Source organism: Acromyrmex echinatior, chromosome 6, assembly GCF_024713525.1.
Source record: "Acromyrmex echinatior isolate Ae372 chromosome 6, ASM2471352v2, whole genome shotgun sequence".
Lineage (NCBI taxonomy): Eukaryota > Metazoa > Arthropoda > Insecta > Hymenoptera > Formicidae > Acromyrmex > Acromyrmex echinatior.
In genome coordinates, this window is record NC_141857.1 from 1,222,025 (window position 1) to 1,249,181 (window position 27,157).

Sequence of the window (27,157 nt, forward strand, 5' to 3'; positions counted from 1 at the left end):
TATTCCACTCTTCTTTCATCCGCACTTTGTCCTCGTACCAGAGACGCGAATCTTCCCAGCGTCTTATACTTTCAACATCCGGGTCGCGGCGTCAGCCCCGAAATGCGTCCCTTCTCCGCGCGTGTGTTTTGTGGATGGAAGTGAAATACGCGCTTTCACAAGTGGTCCCCGTCATCGTCGGATATTTTCCACTGAGTACAAATTTCGGTTGTCCTGTTCGCGTTTCATGTTTAACGGGCCGTACCGTGACGCCAAGCATGCTGTTGAACATTTGTATCATATCGATCACACGTCGCATTTACTCAGCGAACCAGATTGTATAAATGATACATATTTCGTTGCATTACTGTGTTATTTTTTTTTTAAATTATTAAGCAAATTCAGATATTTTTTCGTTACCGGAAATATGAGAAGCTGTCCATAATATATATTCACATCTTGATATTAAATATAGTAACTAAAGAATAATAATGTAATAGCTAGTGGATATTCTCCATATATATGATAGTTTAAATATGTACTTATCGACAGTGATGAATATTTACGTTCGTATGTGTTTGCACATTTTTATATTTTATGTGTAGTTCGCTATCATGCTTCCGGAGATGACTTTTTTTTACCTGATATTTATTTATACAGCTCTGCATTCGTGTTTTGTATTTACCCTCGCACTTTACATTTCCGTGCAAGCGCTGCCAGTAATCATAAATCTCAAGCAAATCCTCGCGTTTTCGTCGTCTACACGTTGTCCTCTTACAAGGAACATCGCTTCCTTCTGTCGCGTCTTATATCTCCCCTGCGTTATGTATTCCCGTATGTACACTCCGTACAGTATTTTCACGGCGTTTGCTTTTTCACGCCGTCGACGTAAGATTGTCCGAAAGAAAACGTACGTATCTTTCCACGATATCAGACTGCTATTGCAAAACGCGCTATTTCTGCAATTTGTCGTTTTCGGCCTTGTTTGCCAGACAAGCCCTTCGTTTCTTTCGGGCATTCTCGCCATCATCGGCAACGAGATGTAAATGCGGTCCTCTGTATTTATGAAGCGTCGACGATATGAAACACAGCCGCGATACCTACTTAAGTAGCTCCTTGTATTCCGTTCTCCAACCGTCTACGTTTTATTTAACCGCGGAGTTACTTCTCTCCAGCATGTGCGACGAATATATGTACATATTTCGACTATATTGTATTGTATTATATTTCGTTTACACAAATATGAGTAATCCTGTTTATCTCATAATCAAGATATTACGATTGCGTTTTACATTTTTCACTTGGTCCATACGTAAATACAATTTATACTCCAATAACATGTACGTACTTCAAGTTGTGACATTCTGTTAATATCAATTTTTTAATAATTTGATCGAAAAACATGTATATTACTTTATTTTCTTCCATTTTTTTTTCAATAATTTTATTGAGACGTGTGAATGAAAAAAATTTTTGTTAATTATTTTTTGGCTCAGAGTAAAATAAAATAAGCAATTAATTCTACGCGTTAAAAACTTCAGATTTTACGAAAGACTTTCCTTCTGAAAGAGCATCAATCTGATAAAATTAAACCTCTAATTAGATACTTATATAAATAAGATTGACCAGGAAAAATACTTAAAAATAATAACTAGAGATGCATCGGATCGTAAAATTACCGGATGCCCGATATCGGATATTCGGACCGAATGTAACATTGAATATCCGGTATCCGATCGAATATCCGAGGAGACAATTTCTTCAAATCGGATATTCGATATTTTCCGGATATCCGACTGAATTCCGATAAAGTGTCTTCTAAAAAAATAGCCTATAGAGAAAAAGATTGTAATTTTGCAGCCAATGTATAAGATATTATAGTATCATGAATATACATACTTATTTCTAGATAAAAAAATCAACAATCTAATGATATCAAATTTCAACCGAATATATTTCCGGATATTAATGATATCCGGCTGGATAGTAAAAAAGTGCCGGATAATACTGGATACCGGATACTTTATTATTAATCAAAGTGTGAAAAACTGTAATGATATATTACATTTACTATTTACTTCGACAAATCATATTTTCGTGATCGTGACAAATACTCGCCGGAAGGAGATTTGTTATCAGTAACTGGATAAATAACGGATATGTGGATTCAGCGAGAGTAAATTGCCAGCTTTTTCATATGTAAAAATCAGTTTTTTATTTATCTAACGACAAAGTCGTTCGGTATTCGGTATTCGGTCATATGTGTGTCCTAGCGTGAGTTTGCTGTGTCGATATTTTTAAAAAAGTTTTTATTTATTTTTATTTATTTTATAAGAAAAAATATTTACGACATGTTCAGTTGAAAACTATGTAAATACATACACTACTGATTTCTAGGACAACAATAATTATCATTACAAGGAAGATGTATTATATATTATATAATTAAGAAACATATTTGTTAGAAAGACATAAAAAAGAATGTGGGTATTTCTTTAAAAGAAATGATTCTCGTAATTGTTAACATCTCATGGTTAAAATTATGTTTCATCTCCACACCGGGATTTCGACCGTTTATCTGTTATGAGATCAGACTCACAACACTGCTGCTCTGCGATCGCAGAGATATTACCTTGAATAAAGTATTTACCATAAACCGCATTGCTATAAATGTCAAGCTAAGGTGGTAAGGTAGAGTGCGGATATCGATTTTTAAGTAGCCTCTTACATCTTGTATGTACTCTATTCTATCCGCACTTTGTCGTCTCTTGCAGAACAGCTTCCCTCCGCTTCGCTCTTTCCCTCTCCTTCATCCCCCCCCCTCTCTCTCTCTCTCTTTCTCTCTCAGTCTTTGATACATTGGAGCAACCCATAGGTGCTCGTATGTACCGAAGGCATATCTTCTTTTTCATGTTTTGCTTCGCTCAAGCGAAGTAAGATAAGAGGGGATATGTAGAGAAAAGTGTACGTGCGTCTAGTGCTTTTGCGAAGAACGCACGGTCTCTCCCCCCCTCCTCTCTCTCTTTCTTTCTTAGCTCTCAGGTCTTCACTTTCAAGTTAGGATTAAAGTTGCTCCTCCAAGCAACGTCAACCATCCCTTGCCGCAAACGATGACGCCGGTCGCCCCTTCGCGAAAAAATGAAGAAAAATATCCGCTACCGCACTGAGAAAAATGGTGTTGGCATTATGCGGTGCCGGTGGAATACGTAGCGACAGAGTGATCGGACGACTAGTGATTTGTCGCGATAACGATAACGGCGTACTCCGCCCAACGTCTATCAACGTCTGCGACGAAGGGACTGATAAGCTCGAATCTTGGTGACGGAAACCTCGCAGACAGAGGGGATATTGAGGGCGACAATTCTCTCGGTGAAATTATTCCTCTCCGATAAGGCCAATATATATGCCCATTCCGATTTGAAATTATCGTAATAGCTTGATCCGCTACTTGACGTTTGCCGGATAGCGATAAGATCATTATGAAAAGGAATAATTACCTTTCTAAAGTCATCGCAGTTCGCGTATATAAAATCACAAAGTTACATTACTTTAATCCTAGAATAATATTGATATTGAGTGATATAGTATTGTTGCATTGAAAAAAAATTTACTAAATTTTAACAAATATTTTTCTGAACAATATTAACTGAATATTTACTTATAGTAAATACTCAGCAAAATATTTATTTATAATAAATAAATATTTAGATAGATAAAAAATGGTAATTAAATCAAATAATGTTTCTTGTATCAAATAAATATGTGTTTAATAAATGTTCAGCTAATACTATTTAAAGAATTATTGAAAATTCAGTCGATTTTTTCTCAATGTATATGTACTGTATATGTAAATTTTACATTCAAGCAAATAAGTTGTTCTTAATTAATTAAGGTTTATATCTTTCACACTTTTTATAACAAAATATTTCTAATCTAGACTTTTACACACACGAATAATCTAATTATTAATTTAAATAAAAGGAAAGAGGAAATTAATTTAATAAAAGAAAAGAGAGATTAAAAACAATAAGCCTATACTTTTTGGCTGAATTTTTATCAGTTCATTTTTCCTCCGGAAGAGAAAAGAAAGAAAGATGAACTGGTGCAAAAGTTCAGCCAAAAAGAACAAGCCTATTATCACATTCAATTTTGAGATGATAAGTAAAGGCAGCACGATAGACAAAATATCGGCCGACTGTTGCATCGTTTATAGAAATGCATACTCATGTACGAAGTTACATGTATTGCCAAAACTTTCTAACGACACAACAGACGACTGACTTTGTCTATCGCTTTTGCCCTAGTTATGTATGTGTGTTTCCTCAATTAACACTTAAATAAAACACATAACACAAAAAATGTTTAAATATTGAAATCACATATCATGCTCTTTGTTATAATACTGATCACAGGAGATAATATTATAATAAACTGATATACAATAGATTGATATACAATAGTCATATACAATAGACTTTTTTAAAAGCTTGTCTCTTCACTAATCCTAGCTTTTAGCATAGCAAATTGGATCTCCTAATGATCACTAAAGCTGATCACTAATTTATAGCGCTCAATGATTTTTGTATAAAATTTAAGTATCAATAGTGTTCTAGAGTTAGAAATATAAAATATGTATTTTTTATTATATTGCGGTTGATATGTCAGTCGGTCATAATATGACATAAATTGTCAGCATCAGATATACTACGAATCGATCTTAAATCATGCGAACACGAAACGTAAAATCACGACTAAAATCTAACGCAACGTGTTTTACGTGACTGGACGATGGAACCGATCGCCGGACAGAAAGGGGGCGCTTCCATTTGTTCGCTCCAACGAGTAGTATAACGTGTTTACATTGTTTCCAGTACGCATAAAGCGCACATCGTTAGTTAACAATGCGGTTGAACGGAGCTGGGAATGGCTTTGACGCCGAACGGGTGCGAAAAGCCTCGATTCGTCCAATGGAATTGGCTTTAATGTATGGGTCAGTGCAGAGGACAATAAATCGGTTGCTTTCAAATCGGCGAATCGATGCATACACTCGTCATTGGGTGCGAATCGGCGCTCGGACGTTACGATCGCGCGTGTGATAGTCGCTATAATAAAGCGCGAGTAAAACGCGAGTGATAAAGCCTACAAGAAAGTGTGGCGAGGAAAATGGATCGTTATATTATCAGGAGTAGAAACAAGCGATGGTTAACAAAGTGGAACCGTTCTATTAACATCTACATCAATTATCGCAAACTCTTTACGCGTAGCTGCAATCGCAGTGCGTTTTTCCAAGTGCGTGTTTCCTTTATCTTTTCTTTGATGCCGAGCTTAATATCGTTTGTCGCAATTATCTTGTAAAATTCACAATTATCGAATACTATCTTTTTCTATTTGTACTTTATTGATGTATATTTTCCCGTTCTCCGTTACTGCTGTGTTTCAATTAAAAATAAAGTTATTTTATGCTGTAAAATAATTACCGATGCGTAATACTGCTATTTTAAAGAAATTTATTTTCTTATTGTCGTAACAACATATCTTGAAAGCTTCTCCTGCTCACAATGGAGCGCCTTGAAAATAATTATGCCATTACCATTATGTGTTGCCGCACTAAAAAGTAACGAGTATGCGGTCAAGTTTAGGCTATTCTGCCTAAAGGGGAATTGCACTTATAGGAAACGTAAGACGCAGTCATATTTATTCAAGATGCAAGTTTGCGGCTGGTGGCTGTAGCGAGAAGCTTAAGTGTTTACAGGGTGCTAGGAACTGGCGTAAAGTCGTGATCCACCAGACCGTATCCCGGCTCGCCCGGTGGTGGCGTCTTGAGAACAGTGTGCGGTTTCGCTCTGGAACTGAAAACGGATTTCCGGCGGTTTCGGACCGCCTTAAGCCCAAGTTACCGGGAGCAGATCCGGCTCGCTTCTTAACACGACAACGCGACGATGATACCAATTAATGTCTGTTTACTGCACGGTGAGTGAGGTAGAAGCTTTCGTCAGCAAATCCATCAGTTCTAAACCGAAACTGAAATTTAAATTCATTTACGTCCTAATAATTTCGAAAGTTTTATGTTTTTTTTGCACATTTTTAGAAATATTTTCAAAGCAAGACAAAGAATGCTTGCGTGCGCATATTTTTTTTTTAATTAAAAGAAACATTACACATATATCTCTAAAAATAATAATAAAAAAAAACAAAATCAGAGGCAATAGGAAATAGATTTAAAAATCAGAGGCTGCGCACAATCAAAGGCATAGGAAATAGAAACAGGGAATAATAGATTTCAATCTATCAGAAGCCGTATATTTCGGTGTAAGCGGTTTCTGGTAAGTTGAAATCTGTTATTTCCTGTTTCTGTCCCCTATTCCTTTGATTGTGCACAGTCCTTAACTCTGAATACCATCCAAATCTGCCAAATCCGCAATGAGATTATCGACTATTCGTTTTTATCGTATTCGTTTGCGTTCTGATAGTTCCAAAAATATATAATAAAATATATAATAAAATCATATCTTTTGTAGGGTAATTCCAGTATATATGCCGCATCTATCAAAAACTTAATTTATTAAGTATTATTTATAACTATGTTTACAGTAAACGAACTAGTAAAAACTTTGTACTATCTACTACTTTGAAAAAAATTAGAAATCCGAAATATTTATTTTTTTATATTAAAAAATAAACTTTTTGAAGCCCTTGCATTTTTGCGTATATCTCATAGGGGTGAGATAGATGGCTACTATAGAGGGAGGGAAGGGGGGTATGTGCTGCTCATGAAAAATTTACAAATAATGCACATAAATAAGATGTATAATGACACAATAATTTATAAAAATGTGTTTATAAGTTTTGTTAAGGAATAAGAATGGTAAATATATGTATAAAGTGATAATAATAATTACAATCTTTCTACATATAATACAAGTGTTATGACATGAGGTATATATTTCATATAATGCGTTTATTGCATTTAGTACTGAATTCAATCTGCGCACTTTGCTTTGAGCATAAATCCCGCCCGCTAAAAATGCCGTAAACAGATGGGATATACAACAAACTAAACAAAAAATATGAAAGTAAAGCACTTGTATTTTGCTATGTGCTTTATTATTCCTCTACACATATGTATCACGAAATAACTATCAAGTCTTTTACACGCCTTAGTAATTATTTTATGTAGATTATAATTTGTGATGGCGCGACTTATTACAGTGACAAATCGATTCAACTCAATAATTTTATTAATGTTAATAGTGAGAAGCTGAAATCATAACACAATACTAATATAACATAAAGACAACAGTAATTGTGGGAAAATTTACCCTCACTCTTTCTATTTTTTCTGACTTTGCGGCATAAATCCCAGCGCAGCGTATTTGCCGGAGTTATCCTATATTTTTAGAGAATTATTTCAACTCTATGAGATCTAATGGTACATACATTGCAAAAAGTAATATATCGTACAAAAAAAATATTTAAAAAAAAACCTTATAGATTCAAAACTATGTCTTTGGACACTTAAGCTTATTCTACAATGTGCTCTTTGTTTCCTGTTTCTTGCTCTTTATCTCTTGCTTTTTTTCCCCTTTTGTAATTATTTTATCGACAATTGTATTTTTTGCTGTGTTTTCTGTTTCTTCCAAAGTTCGTTAATTTTTATCCTGGGCGATATAAAACAAAAAACCGAATAAGAATGAAAAAGACAAGATGTAAAAAATAGTAAAAAGCAGAAAACAAAAAATAAAAAGCACATTGTAGAATAGGCTTAAGAGATACTTTAAAAAAACAAAAGGAAACTTATGTTTGTACACATATATATATATATATATATATATATATATATATCTTTTAAATAAAAAAAATATTAAACATATCTAAAAATGTAATAAAAAAACGAATTTTAAAATCAAGAAATTCAGGTGGTGAATATTATCCGAATTCGCAGCGGAATTACTGACTATTCGTTTTTATCGTATTCATTTTTCGACTCTGTGCATATTGGTTTCATACTGCGACCAAATATACCTCGAGGCTTCGTCAGCGAATACACCGTTCCCAAAAATACCTGAAAGATCTCGACCGAGAGAACTAGAAAATTGCAAATTCTACGCTTGATAGCCTTCCGTGGTCCCTTCCATCAATCGCGATCGTAGAGTAGCACGAACGTTAGAAATTTGTCTCAGCATTTCGATCGCTTTTCAGTGCATACGACACATAATTATACTATCGGTATATACGCATGAATATGTATATGTTTCGCAAATGAGTCGTGATGAACGCTATCGGTGAAAACCAAATCGCTCCAGGAAGTTTCGGGAGTTCGCTCATTTGTGCGTGGCAATGCGCAGGTATGTAGGTATGTACACTCATCCCAGGTATCGATGTCACGTTTATTAGTTCAGCATCCAGCGTATCGAGGAAAGCGGATCGTGGTCCGTACTGCCGCCGGCGTGAACGGACTCGATCCCGCGCAGAGATCAAATATCTGCCGAGCAAACGTGCGGGTCGGAACTCGACGTCGCGAGTGACACTGATGAAGTTTACCGCGAGGCACGTTAATCCGAATCCCGACATCGGCGTTGCCTCGAAAGCCGCACGATTAACAAGTACGCTAGGCTGGGCCTTGTGGGTAGTTAACGCCGATAACTCGGTGCGAGACATGATTATGTGTCAAGTGCGGATGCTGGAGAGCACGAGAATGTAGCTTGAAACATGGTCGACAGGTGAATGTTGAAAATCGCTCTTGCGACTCGTAAATCCAATTCGGTCATGCGATTAATGTCGAAAGTGCGTGACTGTAACACGTTAATTACGGGCTTTGCCTTTACGCTGTTTTCGATCCCGGAGATTTGTCGAAGTTTTTAACGACGCGGACAATTCCCTGTTTCCTGCCTGCCACTTGCATACGCACAAAGAGGATTAATTCCGGATATAGTACGTGCGTATAATTTGTGATACGACATCCGATTGTAAAGGATTAACAATCGTAAAGCTTTTGCTGATTCACAATAATACTCTTTCGCATTTTATACGTATGTACTTGCTACATGTCTATTATTGCTTCATTTGACGTTACACTGCTAATTGGAAAGAATAAAAAATTAACATAATTCATAGTATGTTTTTAAGTAGCATTGCATATTGCAGAAATAAATTATATGCATACACGTTGAAAGTTGAAATATATAGTTAATTAATTGAATCCTCTTATTTTTGATATCGATAATGTGTGTGTGATGACCTTTTCTATGTGTGTGTAAAGAGATTAGTAAATTTTACAAGCGTTGACATAATAAACAGCAATTATTTATCGAAGTTTCTCGACAAACATCTCGACAAAATTATGTAATGAGTATGTAAACTGTATTTATTCCCAACATAACCTGTTAAAGTATTAATACACAGAGTGATATACGGAATGTTGTATCACTTGATTTAAATATAACATATTTTAACAAAATTAGTGTACAGAACTGGTACACTGAGAAAAAATGTATTAAATTCAACAAATATTTGTAAATAACACTAACATTTACTTACGGTTAATAAATATTTATTAAACAAAAAAATAATAATTAAATCAAATTAATTACTTTTGTATAAAAAAAATATATGTTTACATTTAGCAAATTCTGTACTATTCAAAAGAAATATTTATTAAAGTTATAGCTAAAGAGTTTTTTTTCTTTTCAATGAGAATTGATTATCAAGCTTGATAATTGGATTAAATGATATGATATTTTGCGCCACGCTGTGTATGTATAGATATTTTAATTAAATGTTTTTATCAAGATGTAGATCTTAATTAATTTCTTTTCGTAAAAGCAATATGGTATTTGTTCTATATTGCGTGAAACTACAGCAATAGGTAAAACGGAGTTAGCTTCTGACTGTCAGATAGTTTTTGCAAAGCCACACCGAGACAGGCGCAGGTTTCCGGGTAAAATGAATAACAAATGGGAACTTTCTACTGCTTAATGCCCGTAGCTTAATTAAACGGAAGGGGAAAAGAAAAGGCAAAGAAACTCGTCAGGGTGAAATTGGGTCGGTGGACGAAGGAGAGCAAAAGCGACTAAACGTTTGAAAATGGTAATCGTCACAGTCTTGTGTACACAGAACTGGAACATCATGAAAAGAGGAGGCCGAAAGGCAAAAGGTCAAAGGCGAAATGTGTTTAGGCAACGCCGCGTGTCAAAGAGAAAATTAGTTTCCGGATAAGAGAATCAAAAGAGGCTGTCAAACGTGTTGCTGTCAAAGTTAATATCACACTTACTTGTGCGAGTATTATTAGATTTTCGGAAAACGCGAAACTACAATTATATCAATAAATACACAACGAATTATTCCCTGCGGACACTTACGTGACTTATAGTTCGACGGCAATTTCACCGAAGTTAATTACAGCACGAAAAGTGACGTCTGCGGATTAATATTTGCTGAAATTACAACGTCGCACCGCGCGCGTGGCATGTCATTTTCGTGACTATTTTTCGCGCTCTGTTTTTAGCCCCAGGTTTGTTCGTTAGTTTAACTGACATTCGCTTTCGGAAATTTCAACTTTCCCGTTGTATCTACGAGGAGTGAGGGAACGACGTGGCCCGCGATGTAATTTTCTGCCTTGCATTTTACCGCTATCGATTGCTATCGAGGCAAACTCGCCCAGTTTCGTCAGAAACACAAGTCTCGTGATCGAACATTTTACAAATTTATACCTTCTCTACTCGTCGTCCTGTGTTCTGGACTGCGATCGTTACCGCGCCGGGTTTATCTTGCCTCTAGATAAAATTCGGCTGATTTGCATTTGGCGGGCGACAAAGGCGACCGGCAGGGGTTGATTCGCTTTTAATTCGCAAGGTGGGAGATTACGCGTGATAAATGACCATTGTTCCTCCTCGCGAAAAATCTCGTTTTCGACAAGGAAAGCCCTTCTCGCTCCCAGTCTAAACGATGTTTTAGCGATTGGTTTAAACGCTATTGAGTAGTTGATTTTCGAATAAACTATTTTAATGACTAAATTATATTAACAGGCATTTTATTTTACATTAGCTCAGATAAATAAATAACGCCAATGTGTTAATGCATATAAATACCGAAAGCACTACGGAAAAGATGGTTTTGCTAAAGTATTAAAAAATTTATGGGTCATTCTAAGCAGAATCGTAAGACTCGCAACGTGTGCTCGTAAAACTTGTAAGAACTTATGACTAATATTCTAATTTTATGCGTATGTATCGTAAGATGTACGATTATTCGTAAATATCTATGATTTATTGTAAATTTTATGGCTAGTAAGAAGCTGTCTATAAAGATTTATATTGTATAAAGGTATAAGCACTTAAAAATTCTTACAAGAATATGTTACGAACCTTACGATTCTGCTTAGAATGTAAGTATTAGCTACATATCTGAAAAAAATTTTAATGAATCATCAAAATAATTAGATATGTAAAATGCTGAAACAAATTACTAGAATACCAAATTTTTTGTAGCATTACTCATCGTTCTTGAATTACCTGCATAATTATTTTGATGGTATAACAAAATTATTTTCAAATCTATGTCTAGCTAGATTTTGAAACACTTCTGAAAAATCGTGAAACCGCATCGCGATAATATGATAGAATACGTCATTTTGGACATGAACGACTAGAAGGCACGATATCGAGTCAAATCACGTGCGAATGAGATATCGCCTAAGCCACAGTAAGTCTCATTTAACAAACAATTAGCCATTTAGCCGTAATGATCGATAAGCGGAGCACAACGCCGGGGATTTGTTCACGCAGAATTTGACTCTTATCGATGCATCGGTGCACCGGGTCGGCCATTTGAGAATGGCGTGTATACGAAATTCGATTCTTATCTACTGGAATTATCTGCACGGTCGACCGGCAGGACCGGCTAATTCGATGATGCGCAATTACGTACAGCGTTACACCGAGGGCAACGATCCACGCGAAAGGGCGATCCTGTACCTTCGGAAATATGGTGGCGACGCAATTAATCACTTTCGAAGCGAAGTGGCCATGTCATTGGTAGTAATATGAGTGACGCTTAACGTTTAGGAAAATAATTCGCCGCCATCGTATTAGTTATGCTTCTTTAAGTAACCAATTGAACAATTTATTGCACGCATAACACGATACAATTATCATTATTAAACACTGTAATGATGTCTCATATAATTCTATTACAGAAATAAATATTGCTTAATAACTATCTTTTTAATTATCCAAAATTGTGAAACGATGTTTACTTTTTAGCGAAAGAACTCTGAAAGATATCTTCTTATAAATTATAAATAAAATTGATAGAAAAAGCGAAAAGAATTGTAGATAAATGAAAACGGGAGATCATTTGCAATTTATATAACAGTCCTAATATAATGCTGAATGTCGTACTTATTACGTAGATATAAAAATAAATCCTTACAACAAAAAAATTGAGGTGAAAGTATTTCTGAAGCACAGCATGATATTCTTTTTAGAACACAGGAAAAACAATTTTGCTAAAGTATCCAAAAATTTAGCTAAATAAAGAATTAAAAATAATTTTCATGAGCCATTAAAATAATTACGTAAAAATCTTAAGCATGATAAGCGATGCTGCAAAAAGTTTTGACATTTTAGTAACCAGTTTAATTATTTTGATAGTACAACAATTATTTTCAGATTTATATCTAGTTAAATTTTTAGATATTTCAGCAAGATCATTCTTTCCATGAAATAATTATTCAATTGAATTGACACTTTAGTTCGCAACAAATTGAGAATATTTTGCGCGCGACAGGTTTGATGTATAAAGGCACTTAACAGTTCCGCGCGATTAAGGTCAGCAGATTGTTCTCGGTAAAAGCCAGTGCATTGGAGCTGCCAGTATCCGTAGCAAGATTGCTAACGCGTGTCGTTAACATTAATCGCTATAGTCCTGTAATTTGCGTACTTCACATTCACTTCATCTCGTCCGCGTGCGCGCAATTCTCTTCCGCCTTCCGTTCTTCTATCTTGAAATCGGAAATGCGACGTCTGTTACGGAACAGCACGAATAATTTTCATAATGAGATGTTGACTAACACCTCTACTTGCCTAATGCAGACGTTTCATCATAACAAAGCCTTGCATTCAATCCCTTATTGTTGCGATGCGTCTTATTAAGATGAGAGAAGAATGTTTTTTATTTGAAAAAAATTGTTTACTTTATGTACGTAAATAAATTTATAATATTTAAAATAAAAATTAAATTTTCAAAGAAAAAATTTCTTTTTATATCTAACATTTGTATGACATAAATATAGATATAAAGTATGCTATAGATATGAAACAGACACTACAAATATTTTCTATTAATTAAGAGAAGTTTTTAGTATTTGTGAGATATAAATGTAACATATAATTGTGATATATGATTGCAAGATAAATAATTATAATTAATTAAAAATGCAGCTCCTAATAATTATTTTACCATGCAAAAAACTTTTCTCTCAGTGCAGCTTATAAGCTTACCTGATGAGATATTACAACGAGATGTTATCTTAGTCCTGTTGACAAAGAACTTTATCAATGAGCGATGCCTAAAATATTAGCGAGCTTTGGCTACGACTTGGCGCGTCTCCTTAAGTCCTTTTTTATCGCACAAAATCCGTTCGACATAAATTGTCGACTTATCCTAATGGGTTAATAAAATATTCATCTTGCACCAGCGAATAAATCGCGTACGTGTGGATCGCGTGGGATACGGCACCATCGCGTTGTACTCGACCAGAAAATACCCCAGGGTGCTCTCATCCTACGTCTCGTACGTAGGATTCGAATCCGATATTGTGCGGGCTTATCTTAGCCCCATCTCACTGGGGTCGATGAGCGCGTACAGCTATCCCGGGGGAGTTCTGACGGGAAATTATCTCGAAAAATGTATCCCCGGACTCGCGAGGAAAAGAAACGGGCGACGGGACCGACTCTTTCGAAGCAGACAGATTGCCGGAATCAGATTCGAGGCTCTTTCTTTCCGTCTTCCTACACGTTACGAAGTATCTGTACCTCGTGGCACTCGATAAAACTAATCTGCTAATCGATACCCACCGGGAAAGGATAACGAACCTAATTTTTCTTCGCGATTAAGCCGGATCGATTACGTCAGTCCAATTCTTCGCGCGGTAACTCACATTCGTCGCAAATAGAATCTTGTATCTTGAACGATAGGAGATGATCGCCTCTTGTGGGAATGTTATTTTTATGGAAGCGTATATCTTCGACATTGGTATTGCAAAGCCAAGGTGGACACATAAACTAAAATATCATACGTCTATTGGAGCTATTGCGATCTGTGCTTAGTAAGCCAGATTTTATGGTAACTGTAATATCGCGAATTGTTACAATTTATTTCTCTTTTTTCTCTCTCTCCCTCTCTTTTTCTCTTTCTAACTCTTTTTTTCTTTATTTACATTATCTATAATAGATTCTATAGGATTGTTTCAGCGTCCCTCGCGACAGGTTCAGCAATTCGGAGATGCAGACATGGCACAGGCCCGCATCCATTCAATCAAGGTTGCAGTCTGACAAGGGTATAAAGAGGAAGAGTGGGCTTTCGCGCAAAATCGAAAGCACAGTTCGACGGATATGGAAGATGTCCCTTTCTTCCCGTTTTTTTTGTTTCACCCGCAGCTAAGACATGATAGGCTCTCTCTACAGGGGTTCCACACACGATCTGTCTTTCATTTTTTAAACTGATAGAGAAGTCGTCGCTACTCCAATTTTTTGCATTAACTATGAAGTGATTTTTTGTGAATCATCTATATTATTTAAACATCTCTTATATTTAGAAAAAGTAACTTGATTCTATTAGTTTCTATTATTAATTTAGCAATTATTGAATGTCTATTAATAATACTAAATCAATTTCTATCAATTCTATTTACTGTAAATAACAATCATCGAACAAATCGGGAAATAAAAGATATTCTTCAGCTTGATTTAAATTTTCAGTTAACATATAACTGTAATCAATAATAAAATTAAAGAAATAAAAATAAATATCTATAAAAATAAAAATTATTTATAAATGATTTTCATATACGCAAATAAATTTGATATCCTATTGTCGCGAAAATAGCAGCAGAATAAAATTATAAACAAATACTTTTAGTACAAGATTTGGTATATAATCTAATTAAATAACAAATTTAAACTGTATAGTTGATCTTTAGCGCAGACTATCATTTGTTCTTAAAAAGATAAGGAAGCTCTTTACTTTTATCTTTTTAGGCACCTTTTTTTCTGACGAATATTTTGATGTGTGTATAAAGTTTCTACTGAGATTTTCTATTCGTAACTTATTGCCAACGCTTCTCTCTATTGTAAGACAATCCTAATATTGTCCGCATTAAACTCAATATTTAATAACATATGAAGCAATGTTTCCAATAATGAAATTTTCAGAAACAATTCTTGGAAAACAAAGGAATATATTTTTCACGGGACATATAATCGTGATTTACCGTTCAAGAGAAATTGGAGATCTCTTGCCATCTGACATTTCTGCTCCGTTCGTAGTATACTAAAAGCAATTCGGTCGATGGTACCTAAAAGAAAAGCGCTTTTCCCGACGGATAAAGCTCCAATCTATCGGATATTATTCTTTTCGCGAAAATGATATTTCGATAGGACCCGTATTGTTCTCCTTCGTGAAACTGCACACTAAGGAAGCTACTTTGAAATAAACACACGAACTCCATTTCTTCGCTCAGGGACATTTTTCTACGAAGACGCTCTTTATATTATAGATATATATAGAGAGCGAAAGAGATCGGCGAATAATGGCGGACAATAAAAAAAAGGTGGGTGGCAAAGCCTTTCCTGTCTTTTCATTCGCCTAATGGAGCGCATAAGGCATGCCGTTGCCAGAGGTCGTCTCCTTTTGTCGCGATATCGATTTTATTGCGACCAGCTAAGTTTCGCGAAAGTTCGAGGTGACTGCCGTGACAGCGAACCGTGAAACGAACCGAAAATTAGGATGGCAGGACTTAAGCCATCGGAAATGCCGTCAACCCGAAAAAGAGTGTCCTTTGGCGCTTGATGGCCGTCCAACTAAATTAACCTGCGGTTACGTGATTGAACATCAAATACGTTTTGGCGTGACTGTATGATGTCGCGAACGACGACAAGCCTGAAACGGATAATGGCAAAAATTAGAGCTACTAATTCAATAAACTAATTTCGTCACGAGTAAAGGCATCTCCATCAAAAGTGAATTAATTTGCATGTAAATTGGAAGCTGTGAAAGAAAAGATTGGTGCTTCGGCATAAGCGGAGAACATCCAAAACATTTAATTATGCAGATTGTCAGAACGCTTGCACGAACGCTGAGTCTTAAATTTTCTATGTAAATCGCAAAGATTAATCGCAAACACTTTTAATTATAATAGCATCGTTATCACCTGTCCTCGTCAACACATAATTGAGAGATATACATTAAATTCCGACGAAAAGCTTTTCTACATCGTTGAAGCTGTATAATAAACCAAAATTTGACTAAAGCGAAAATGTTTATCCGGTTTAATAGTAGTCGAAGTAAACTAGGACGCGGCTTTATAGTTTAGCATTTTCGCGGCGGTAAAGCCGATTATAAATTTTCGTCAGAGATTCCAAGAGAGTTAGAGAAAGAATGCAGAAAGGATGCAAAAAGGTGCGCTTTCAAAATGTAGTATGCCAAGTTAGTGGTGTAAATTTGTTACGCTATGGAAACAAGAATCATTCAAAATTCAGTGATAATCACATCGTAATTATGTCGTCCTCGCTTAATTTATTTCGACTTTTCCGCACGCGACTGTGCAGCATTGTTGCTCCTATGGAACATTGTTTTGCGAAATTGTTAAATCCTCGATAGCAAATTCTGCAGATTCATTATACAATACGCATAAATAGAAGATAAATGACCAATGAGAATTTTACTCCTCTAGTTTAATTTCCATATCTGACATTTTAAAATAATACCGCGAATTCGCTTTCTCTCTCTCTCTCTCTCCCCCTCCCCTCTTTCTCTCGATCATCGATGTTAATGGATCCATCGATTCTGATTGCGCGTGTGAAAGTTGCAAATATATTATAATTCAATTGTAATAATGTACGACGAGAAAATTAGCAATATTGACTAATTGCACTTATGATGTGCAAATTATTAGATGCGTACGATAGGTATACTTCGCTAAAATATCTGCGGTAGATATATTTCGATCAAATGCCAGATCTAAATAATAATCTGTTCAAAATTTCAAGTAATAATATAACAAGTGTGTAACGTATACATCACAACTTAATATTAACCGGCAAACACAAGGTGTAATCGAATATATAGACACAGAGAAAACGATTTTGTTGAACTATCAAACAATTTAGCTAGATACGGATTTGAAAATAATTTTGTTAGACCATCAAAATTTTTCAGTAGGACAAATTACTTAAATAATATGCCATTACAAAATTCACAAATAATTTTTGTGTTAAATATTTTTACTTTTGTTACATTTTTATTTACAAAGATATTTTATAGTTTATGTGTTAGATACACAAAATTATTTTGAAAAAAATTTTTGAAACATTAAAACAATGTGCAAATAGTTTATAAAAATTCTCACGCAAAGTTGATTATATAAATCGAAATTAATAATGGACAATAAAACAAGAGAGCAATAATAATGTAAATTTGCAACCGATTTCATAAAAAAATTTTTTTTAGTGAAACATGAAACTGAGTTTAACCTGCACTATAAACGTTCAAACGTGGATAGTTATTTTGTTCGATATTTTTATTGCATATTTCGCTATTTTTATTTGATATTCCATTCTTGAAAAAAAAGAGATTTTCAAATAAATCTGACATATTGGTAGAAGAAAAATATAAGCGAGGCAAACGAGTATCTCTCATACTTCTCTCGAAAGCATTCCCGTTTCGTGATAAACCGAGATCGTATATTGACCTTTTACGGTTTATATCCCGCGTGAACAATGGCCGTAGTTTAAAGTGCATTATGCAATATGTTGAAACATAACAGACAAAGTTTCCGTCCGTATTCCACGTATGAGCCGCGTATTATCGGTTGAATAATTCAGTCCATTTCAATGTTTCACGGTGACATAAAAGGACGTAGTTATGGAAATGAGCGCGTTGAAATTTCATGGGAATCCGATTATTGCCTCGAATTCGACTGGATACGTTACTTTACAGGCGATGCTGAAAAATATTACGCAACGTTTCGCATGTATTGCGTACTTTTGAGATTCCACCCGACGGAATTTTCATCGCGGCTTTTTAATTTAACCAATTAAGTGACACTAGGAAACTTTTAGCCAGAAATTCATGAAAAATTTGTCATGCAATTTTATATCACCACCTACGTTTACTCGTCCGTGTAAACTTCGTTTTTCCTCGTTTCTTTTCCATTCATTTACAAGATAATTTTGAAATTCCGACTGTTATAATTTTCGTTTTCTTGAAAAAAAGAAAATCTGTGAGAATAAAAGTAAATTTTATACTTATTCGACAAAATATTATTCTAATGTTTCTCTCTTTTCTCGATGAGTGTATAAATATATCTAGTTCAATTTCCTATTGAAATAAATTTCGCTCATCACGACTCATAGGTTGTCATTTGTTTCCTAGATATTTTCATATAAGAAGTTGCCGTGGACGAGAGTGGAAGTTAAACGCCATAAATCATTCCTGACACATTTATGCCAGTCGCGTGCGACGGGTTTGCCACATTACACTCAACTTCCCAACTTATATAAATTTCATACCGACCAAACCGCGTTTCGGAGTTTTCGCTGAGAAAGTGCCGAGTAATAACGCGAGAGACATTTCCGGATTAGAAATACTTTTAACAGTGACTTCTTCTAAAGTCTTTTATTCTTCTATTGTTAACAAATTTTATATAAACAATCATATTTCCTCACGTAATGCTCAAGACTATCAGAATTAGAATTGTTATCAATTGTCTAGCAAATTAAAGCTTCATTAATTGGATATATAAAGTATACGTAAAAAGAAGATTATAAATGTTCTTTAAAAATATTCTTCTTGCTAGTTAAAAAAGAAATTATGCTTCTCTTTGCAAAATATTTTACTTTGGATTAGCACGCAAATTCGTCGATCAATTTTACGCTCATCGAGTTTTACTTTGATGCTATTTGATACAATTATTATCTTACGTACGGTTGTTTCGTTCGCATATAATTTATGGAAATAATTTGCGATAGAAATCAAGTGCGATTTCCACAAATTTATTGAACGATCATATTGAACATCATATTGAAATTACTTCTAGGAATGAGCTAGTAGAATTAAATTGTACGCCACGTTACTCTTGCGAATTCTCGATTTTCAATTTGTGTTCGATAGATGGTGAAAATATTGAAAATTAACTGCAAATTTCAAAGAATTCTATATAATTAACAAATATGGGTTTCGCGTGATACTTGCAAATTTGAATGTTTACGTAAACTCTTTAGAAGTTTGAATGGATCATCAAAACCATCGCGGAAACATCTTTAGAATCTTGCGCCACGATCAAAGAAACGAGTTGCGTAGCAAACTGCTGATGTTTTATGTATACACAGACTTTAGTTGACGCGCTGATATCGCAGACACTGATTTCGCCATAAATATTTAATGAGTAGTCCGTAACGAAGCTTCTCGTTGTCGGATAGAAAATTTGCTTTTTCTGGACGCGCCAATTAAGAAACATAAATAATGGAGGTACCGCGTGGAGAGCCACGTGGGAATTTACCTACGGACGAATTTGCAACTTTTTCACCATTTACCGAGTCCCGTGAGGCCCAACAATATGTACCAATCAATTATTCAGATTTTTCTCTCAGACGACAGCCATAATAATTCACCTCGACTGCGAAGCGGATGAAAATTTTACAGATCGTTCGCATTAATTGCCAGTTACTATAATTTCAATTATATTTGATTATCAGCAATAAATATGAAAAAAACATAATAATTGATGCAGAAATTAATCCTAAATTACGACGTTGCAAACGTACAAAATCATAAAATGTTGACGTCTTTCACAAGATTACATCTATTAAATAAATAAATCGATACGTTTCATCAAACGTAATAATTAATTTGCATTCCATTTCAATTGACGCTCGTAACGTTCCAGGGCACATTGATCATGAATAGCTATTAATTTCATATTATTACTTCTCTACAGTAGTTTCAACGTAATTAAATACGGTTACATGGTGGGCGCCGTCGTCAAGAAAGTTAATTTAAAAAATAATTCTCACCTTTGCAGTAAACAGAGGAAACCCCATTTCACTTTATCAAAGGTAAATCAATTTGCATTTAAATTAAACTTTTCTCAGGAGCTGATGTTCAAGTACAAACGATGGATGAAGCGAGAGAAAGCTACTTGATAATGAAAATCGCTTCTTATAAGGTGCGAATCGTGTAAATATATACTGCCTCGTTCCGAGCTTTGCTTCTTCTCCAAGTTATCGAAATCTGATTTATTACGATACTTGCAGAGCGAGAAACTTTTGCAAACATTGGGGATTCGAAAACGCGAATTCAATCTTTTGGATATCACTGTCTAATGGTATTTAAGAGTAAAATTCGATATATGAGCGTTACTTGTTCCAGTAACTTAAATAACAACGACTTGTAGTAAGAAGCTCAGGACGTGTTTCTATTTCGTAATGCCGTTGGAATTCTATTTATTCTTCTGCTATAAAAGTTCTTCCCATATAAAAGTAGCGCATAACATTATCAAAATAAAATTCGCATGTATATATAAAAGTGACATTAAATTGACTTTACGCACTCACTATTCATTTAAGACATAATTGTTCTCTAAAAAATAAAAGAGAAATCAGTAAAATCTTTCTCTCAGAATGAAAATAGATACGTGTCGATGTAGATACGTATCTACTTTCATTCTGAGAGAAAGATTTTACTGATTCCTCTTTTATTTTTTAGAGAACAATTATCGACTCGAACGTTCTAAAATCTTATATTTCTAGAAACTAAAGAGAAAAATTTTAACGGACCTTCTCGGCGCAAATAGATCATATATTTAAAGTTAGTCTATTTATGATGTTACTTGAAACATTAAAGTGCCATAATAAATGCTTTGATGTTTCAAATTTTATATATAAAGCAGAAAATTCTCCTGATGAGATATTTTATAATGCAAAGAGTAATTAATGATAATTTGGGGCGGTTTGCTCGAGTGAAGAATTTATTGCTTTTAACTTAACAAAGTGGCAATACAAAAAGCGTTCACTGATGGAAATTAAGCGATGAAAGTACTGTACTTACTGCATATGTAGAGTTGCGATCGGCTTGTCCGAGAAGAGAACGACTGGTCGGTCGAAGCGTTGGTTCCGACCACAAACGCGAGCACTGCCCTCGAGTTGAAGCCAGCCGCCCTCGCACCTATAACAAAAAGACGAGACCTCTCAGTAGCTGTCTATTAGCTCTGAGCGTACACACTGATCCTGCCGCTCCCTTTCCTGCCACTCGTTAATTAATTTCGGCAATTTTCGAACCGACTACCCCATCACATTTACGAGTTTCTGACTCGCTCCAAGTAGTGGAATTTTTCTCGCTAAGCGTTGCAACGAGTTGAATTTTGTCTCGCGAAGTTTTTTTTTTTTTTTTTTAGAAAAGATGCATATTTTACTGTGAAATCGCGGGTAAGAATTTTTCACTGTTACCTCTGAGTCCGGAATATTCAAATTACTTCCGAGGGCATCGCCTTCGTCAGGGTAACATTTGTTTTTATTCGCATATTCATTCGTGGACTTTGCATTTATTTACAATTACGTATTAAAATTTTGTTTTGTTAATCTCGGAAAGAAGCGTAATTCTCAGTCTCTTGCAGCAAGAAAGGGAAAGCCTTTAATTTTGACATCGTTTACTTTACGAAGTGGCATCTACGCTCAACTTCGGTTTACGTGCCGCGAATTTGATTTTATTCTCCTATAGTTAAGATTTGTACTTGCTATTCCAGATTGAATTTGATAGGAATCGTATTTTGAATCCAATATGTGTGCGAAGTTTAATGTTAACTAAGTTTCGCCCCTACAGTACGAGTTTCACTTTGCTTAAATTAGATTTGTAAAGTAAAATTGAATTTAGGTTTCGTCCGAGAAAATGTCGATGTTAATTTTAACGGCGAATTCGCAATATGAGAAGATAGAGGAAATCAGAGAAGAAGAGTGTAAATGGCATTGATAAGAATATGTCCACTTTTATTTAAGTAGAATTGACTCAATATTATGTCTTAATTAAGGAATATTTTAAGTGAAGACAAAAAGTTAAACACAATCAGGTGACAAATTAAGTAGCAAGCTTACATTATTTGTTATCATTTTGATTGGTTTGCTACTTGATGAGAAGTTAGTTGTGTAATTTCTAAAGGCTTCTCTATATAAGTCGCAATTATAAAATGTAATTTGCGAACACGATAATTAATTAGAAGCGTCAATGGAGTACTTTGGTATTGACTTCTTCTGATTGCTGCTGCATTTGCGAATTACGTTGTACGATTGCAACTTATGTTAAGAAGTCTTTAGAAATTACAACAAAGTAAACTCCCACACAGAGAGAATTTTCTCTTAAAATTTACTCTAAAATTTCCTTGAAAATCATGGAAATTGTGGGACAACATGACAATTTTGAAGAATTTTGTGTGACTCTCTTTTCTCCTTTACGATTAAAATTGCTACACATACGTTCATTAACATGAAATAAATATTAAAACTTTATTTAGTACAAAAATATATTTTATATTAATTTTCTTTTTTATATTAAGATTCCTTTATTTATAAATGCTTTATAATATTCACAAAAACCAGAAGTTCCCAAAAATAATATAATTACACTGAGAAAAATTTATGGTTAAAAATGAACGAATCAGAAGATTCTAATCATATCAAATAGAATTCTGGTTATTTCGAGTAAAATTATGATAGCTGTTGCAATTTGCAGACTTTTTTTTCTAATATAGGAATATATATACACATTTATATTATATTAATACGTGTAAAACTTTTAGAAAAACTAATGGATAATAAATTACATATTTTTAATATAAATACATAAATTGTTATTAAATGTACATACAAATACGTAATTTTATCTTTTTTTTTTCTATTTAATTCACTCACAAAGTTGTTGCGTGAATTATGCTGCTAATTGTCTTTATCAAGGACGGGGCGCTCCTGATAATAACATTTCGTAGGGTAGATGCGCGATTCTAAGCGACCGGGGAAAAACGATTGCCAGCGAGGGTCGCGCTGAAATTACTTCTTCGATTACGGGGGACTTCAAAGGATTCGTTTTCCCGAGGCGTCGTTGGCTAGGATTCTCAGAGTAGGGATGAAATGAGAGAATCCATGAGGGGTGGATGAAATCGGGATGGAATCGGGTGGTTACGCAACGCGTGTTATGCAACGAGGGAATCATGGTGATTCAATCAGACTTGCCATCTCGGCTCACCTTCGTAAGAGGGAAACCGGGAAATGTGCTATGCTACGCTTGGTTAATTATTACTTATCGAGATTTCAGAGATTTTTGCGACGGCGATGAGCCTCCACCAGGGAGGGTACATAGAATATATATATATATATATATATATATATATTAGGTGTTGGAATTAATTCGTAGCGTTTTTAAATGAAAGAATGTTATTTATTTCACATGAGCATTAAAAAATACATTAATGAAAGTACTTCCCATCACTTGTAAAACGCTACGAATTAATTCCAACACCTAATATATATATATCCCTAAATACTAACAGTAACATCAATATTATTATAAAATTTTCCACTCAATAATAAATGTAATATAATACACGTATTGGTAATAATTACACTGTTGAGCAGGGAATTATTATACTGACGCGCATTATATTACTGTTAGTTAGTGTTTACTAGATCCTACGTTCATGGGCCAAAAAGGGAGCGAGAGCTGTGACCTTTTCTAAAACTTAAAGAACAAAAACAATTAAAATTGCATAAACGGGCTACGCTTAATGAGTATTCACAAGAAATTAATTATGAAAAAGAAGAAAGAATTGGAAATAAAAGTTATAGAAACATTTTTTGAGAATCCAAGACGATTAGTGTTATAAATTTAAGTTTTTCCAGTTCGAAGAATCACAGTACAATTTTCAAAGAAAAATAAAGTAAAAGAAAATTAGTAAATTAAATATATGTAATATTGCGATTTTTACTAGCTAGTAATTAATGAAAAATAATAACATATAATAAGAATATTATTTTAGTAAATGTTAAACATTTAAATGTAAAAATATTACCCGGAAAAATATTAATCCGAAAAACCAATTCGACGTGCAATTCGAATAACTATAAATATGGTATATATGCACATATACATTGTATGTATATAGTGTATATATATACACACACACACATATATATATATATATATATAATATATATATAATTCACATTGAATTATTTAAAGCATTAAAGATCTAGCTTCGACCGATATAGGCTTTTAATTATCAATTAAAAATAATAATGTAAAACATAAAACAAATCCAATTATTCAATAATCGACTACTTTACCTTCTAGGATTCAAAAGTCTCAATTCTAAAATTTCCAAATTCTAAAATTTGGCCTCCCTCTCTAAAAAAAAATCCTTCGCATATGCGAATATCTAATATTTTATAATAATGCTGAATAGCAGACTTTAATTTTCTATCTATGCTAACAACATAAATAGAAAAAAATTTAAAAATTATCGTTATACTGTTAAAATATATACGATAATTGCAAAGAGATTGACAGGTTGACATTTAACAATTTGCTGGTGTCGCTAGAAGGATCTGCGATAATTAAAAATTGAATCAATTACCCAACCATTTTCATACGAAAATCTGTTATCAGACATGGAGATTTGGTGCAGTGCGTATCAATGCATTTTGCCGGATAATGCAATTTGACTGTCGAAACAATCGGTTAACGCAACCTCGATTCTGCATCGACAGGATTAATAGATAGTCATATTGAGTACTCGGAGCAGTCTTGCTTAACATCAATAACATTAATTAACATATCAACGAGACAATCACGGAGACGTGTATTCCCGTGTGGTAATACCTTTCGCCTCCTAGGGATTCAGGTCCTTTATCATTGTATTGGCTCATTCAAATCTTGATACTATTCGTGCAACGTGCGGATGCTCGCGTGGCATTGTTGCGCGAAGAGACGGATATGTACTACCATAGTTCACCATTGTGTCGAGCGTACGCTTATGAATTAATTGCTTGCGGCTTGCAGGCTTCGACGGGTTGCAGATCCGATCGTCTCTCGCGCGATCCTCTTCGAACTCTATTGGTGTCCGAGAGGACATACATCTTCTCATAATTCGGCCGTAGATCTAACTTCTGATCCGAGTTACGACACCGTTAACGTCCCGCAGAGAATACGAACTTGGTTGCTTGTGACATCTTTTATAAAAAAACATTTTTCAAATAAAGAATTGCAAATAGCTGGTTTTCGTTTATATTAATAGCTGGTTTTCGGATAAATTATAATTCTGTCATTATTCCATATATTTTTAAGATATATATTTTTAAGATATATAAAATATGACATGTTAATCCTTCGAAGCTAACATCAAAATCTGTAATATATAATTATATTGACGCTAGGCCTGCAAAACCTATTTAATTTATGTTGATTAAAAGACATTAATTAATTTTTAAAAAATGATATAACTCGTATAAAAATTAATAAATGTCAAGTTTATTTTAATAATTATTCACATTTGTAAATGTGACATAAAGAATATAATTAAGTAAGTCCAATGGATCACCTTCAACTCCAAAGGGATATAATTGAGTGGATTTAATAGACTCACTGTCAACTCCAAAAAGTTAATAATCATTTCATTGTAAGATTGTAAATTTTGGTATACTTTATACGACGAAAAATATGTCTATTTAATGCAAAAGTAAGAAAACCGTCAAGGTACAACTTAATATTTCAAGAACAAGGAAGAAAAAGAGGATAAGTCGGTAAGTAGTGTAGAGAGAGAACAATGAAAAGCGTAACTGACTAGTGTAGGATGGTATCAACAAGACGTCATAAATAATTGAAGCGCCACGCGGTTTGAGAAGATGGGCTCGTTACTTTCAGCCCATCTTTCCGGTTTCAGGAAGAAAGATATTCATTTTTGATGCGACTTACGCGAGTATACTTCAGCTCTTTTTCCACGTTCGCTCGAAAACTTTAAATCGCACCGGAGATACGTATCCGCTATGCGATTCTATAAGAAGCTTTCTTCTTCACTCGTTAGACATGCAACATGGAGAGACAGGCGAGCGTGAAGTATATTGTCAGAGGATAAAAGATATCGAGGATCGTTAGAACCGACGAAGAAGAGCAAAGGAGCAGAGAATATCTGACGAATAGCGGTATTGTCAATTATGCGATGCAAATAAGTGAACTTCACGCCGTATCAGCAATCCAGCGGGAAGTTTGCAGTTCTTGCATCCAGGTCCGCAGCTGTTGTCTTTATTACTTGAGGTGTACAATGCTTTGTCGGTATTGCACAAGCAAGCTGTCTTGGTATTGTAGAAAGACTTGAGAGAGAAGTAAACATTAATAACGAATGCCTTCATTGCTGTTGGAATTCTTAATGAATTGGTCACAATTCTTTACATAGTACACAACAAATATTTATAATATTTTAACACTAGAAAGCTATTGACATTCAGTGATAGTATCTCTATCGATACGTAAATTTTATCGAGGAAACAGATCACTTTTAATTAATGTGTGTAACACAATTCATACATTTCACACTTTTAATAACAAAATATTTATAATCTGGATCTTTATAAAGATCTTGTGATAAAAGAAAAGAAAATTTTTAGATCTTTATTATCAAACAACCTAATTAGTAATTTAAAAGGAATGGAAGAATAAGCAAATTGATTCAATCTTGATATAAAAAATATAAAATCTAATTGTCTTCTCATAACACAAAACTTTTTAAAATTAAAATTACTTATCACGCTTTTTTATAATATTGACCGCTAGAGAATACAAATTGATATATAACAGATTGAATTTTTAAAAGCTTGTCCCAGTTTTTAGGCAGATTAAATTCCCTGCTGATCACTGAAAGTGG

General features: G+C 34.3%; 1 protein-coding gene across 15 annotated transcripts in view; it reads right to left on the reverse strand.

Annotated features, from left to right (window-relative positions):
• LOC105143170 (uncharacterized) overlaps positions 1-27,157 on the reverse strand; it is a 440,192-nt gene that overhangs the window by 118,175 nt on the left and 294,860 nt on the right. For all 15 annotated transcript variants that reach the window (XM_087407269.1, XM_087407271.1, XM_087407270.1 and 12 more), the window contains one exon: positions 21,304-21,420. In XM_087407269.1, the coding sequence (XP_087263395.1) occupies positions 21,304-21,420 (117 nt within the window). The remainder of the gene's footprint in view (positions 1-21,303; positions 21,421-27,157) is intronic.